General features: G+C 57.6%; 1 protein-coding gene across 1 annotated transcript in view; it reads right to left on the bottom strand.

The window, feature by feature from the left end:
* LOC107307582 (heterogeneous nuclear ribonucleoprotein A1-like) overlaps window positions 1-2751 on the bottom strand; it is a 12089-nt gene that overhangs the window by 8578 nt on the left and 760 nt on the right. The window contains exon 2 of the mRNA XM_015851100.2: window positions 138-254. Coding sequence (XP_015706586.1) covers window positions 138-254 — 117 coding nt within the window. The remainder of the gene's footprint in view (window positions 1-137; window positions 255-2751) is intronic.

Genomic DNA, 2751 nt, shown 5'->3' with positions numbered 1-2751 from the left:
GGGGGGGGATGGGGGGGATAGGAGGAGGAAGGATTGGGGGGGATAGGGGGGATAGGAAGAGGATTGGGGGGGATAGGGGGGACAGGAGGAGGATTGGGGGGTGCAGATGCTCAGCCCTCCCCCCCCGCAGTGCTCACCACGCAGTCGGTCAGGGTGCCCCATTGCTCAAAGTGGCTGCGGAGACTCTCGTCTGTGGTTTCGAAGCTGAGGCCGCCAATGAAGAGTTTGCGGAGCTGCTCCGGCTCCTTTGGAGACTGAAGGAAGGGAACAGCAAAGGGATGAGTGCTATAGGGCAGCCCCAAACCTATGGGACCCCTCAGCACCTCTAGGAGGCCCCATAAGCCCCTCCATCCTATAGGACCCTCCCAAGGCCCCATAAGCCCCTCCATCCTATAGGACCCCCCCCCAGGTCCCATAAGCCCCTCCATCCTATAGGACCCCCCCGAGGCCCCATAAGCCCCTCCATCCTATAGGACCCCACACTCTCCTGCAAACACCCCCCAGCCCCAAACACCCCCCACACTGACCCCCAAGCACCAGTGATACCCCATAGGGCCCCACAGACCCCAGCAAAGCCCCACTCTCTGTTCAGGGCACAGCAGGACCCACAGCCCCCCCAGCTGCTCCCTACAAAGCCCCCCCACCACTCTGAGTCCCCTCAACCCCCTCCAGGGGATGCTCAGACCCACCCCAACCCCCATTAGTGATGCTGAACCCTATAACACAGCCAGCCCCCCCCCCACCCCCATCACCCCATCCCATTAGCAACACTGAGCCCTATAGCACAGCCAGCTCCCCTATCATCCCGTCCCAGTAGCGATGCTGAGCCCTATAAGACAGCCCCCACCACCCTGAGCCCCCTCAACCTCCTCCTAGGGGATGCTCTGACCCCCATCATCCCACCCCATTAGTGATACTGAATCCTATAACACAGACAGCCCCCCCCCAACCCCCATCATCCCGTCCCATTAGCATTGTTGAGCCCTATAGGATAACCAGCCCCTCCCACAGCATCCCATCTCATCAGAGACGTTGAGCCCTATAAGACAACCAGTCCCCCCCATACTCCCATCATCCCACCCCATTAGCAACACTGAGCCCTATAACACAGCCAGCTCCCCCACCTCTACCATCCCATCCCATTAGTGATGCTGAACCCTATAACACAGCCAGCTCCCCCCCATTATCCCATCCCATTAATGATGCTGAGCCCTATAAGACAACTAGTCCCCCCCCATCATCCCACCCCATTAGCAATGCTGAGCCCTATAACACAGCCAACATCACCCCATCCCATTAGCAACACTGAGCCCTATAAGACAACCAACCCCTCCTCACCCCCATCACCCCATCCCATTAATGATGCTGAGCCCTATAAGACAACCAACTCCCCCATACCCCCACCATCCCACCCCATTAGCAATACTGAACCCTATAGCCAGCCCCCATCATCCAACCCCATTAGTGATGCTGAACCCTATAACACAGCCAGCCCCCCCATCACCCCGTCCCATTAGCAACCCTGAGCCCTATAACACAGCCAGCCCCCCCCAGCCCCATCACCCCGTCCCATTAGTGATGCTGAGCCCTATAACACAGCCAGCCACCCCCAGACCCCATCACCCCACCCCATTAGCAATACTGAACCCTATAACACAGCCAGCTCCCCCCCATCATCCTGCCCCATTAGAGATGCTGAGCCCTATAAGACAACCAATCCTCCCCACATCATCCCACCACATTAGTGATACTGAGCCCTATAACACAACCAGCCCCCCCTAACCCCCATCACTCCATCCCATTAGTGATACTGAGCTCTATAGCACAGCCAGCTCCCCCCCCATCGTCTCACCCCATTACTGATGCTGAGCCCTATAAGACAACCAACCCCCCCCACATCATCCCACCCCATTAGTGATGCTGAGCCCTAAGACAACCAACTCCCCCATACCCTCACCATCCCACCCCATTAGCAATACTAAGCCCTATAGCCAGCCCCCCCCCCATCACCCCGTCCCATTAGTGATGCTGAGCCCTATAACAGAGCCAGCCCCCCCCAGCCCAATCACCCCATCCCATTAGTGATGCTGAGCCCTATAACACAGCCAGCTCCCCCCCATCACTCCATCCCATTAGCAATGCTGAACCCTATAACAAACACAACCCCCCCCTACCCCCATCATCTCGTCCCATTAGTGATGCTGAGCCCTATAAGACAACTAACTCCCCTATACCCCCACCATCCCACCCCATTAGCAATACTAAGCCCTATAGCCAGCCCCCCCCATCATCCCACCCCATTAGTGATGCTGAGCCCCATAACACAGCCCCACCCCCATCACCCCATCCCATTAGCAATACTGAGCCCTATAAGACAACCAGTCCCCCCTAACCCCCATCACTCCATCCCATTAGTGATGCTGAGCCCTATAGCCAGCCCCCCCATCACTCCATTGCATTAACACTGGACCCTATAACACAACCAGCCCCCCCTAACCCCCATCACCCCATCCCATTACTGATGCTGAGCCCCATAACACAGCCCCACCCCCATCGCCCCATCCCATTAGCAACACTGGACCCTATAACACAGCCAGCCCCCCCACCCCATCCCATTAGCAACACTGAGCCCTATAGCCAGCCCCCCTCATCACCCCATCCCATTAATGATGCTGAGACCTATAAGACAACCAGCCCCCTTCCCACCCCCATCCCATTAGCAATACTGAGCCCTATAACACAGCCAGCCCC

This window comes from Coturnix japonica, unplaced genomic scaffold, assembly GCF_001577835.2.
Source record: "Coturnix japonica isolate 7356 unplaced genomic scaffold, Coturnix japonica 2.1 chrUnrandom687, whole genome shotgun sequence".
Taxonomy (NCBI): Eukaryota; Metazoa; Chordata; class Aves; order Galliformes; family Phasianidae; genus Coturnix; species Coturnix japonica.
The sequence above is the reverse complement of the archived record's forward strand: the minus strand, read 5'-3'. Positions and strand labels throughout refer to the sequence as shown.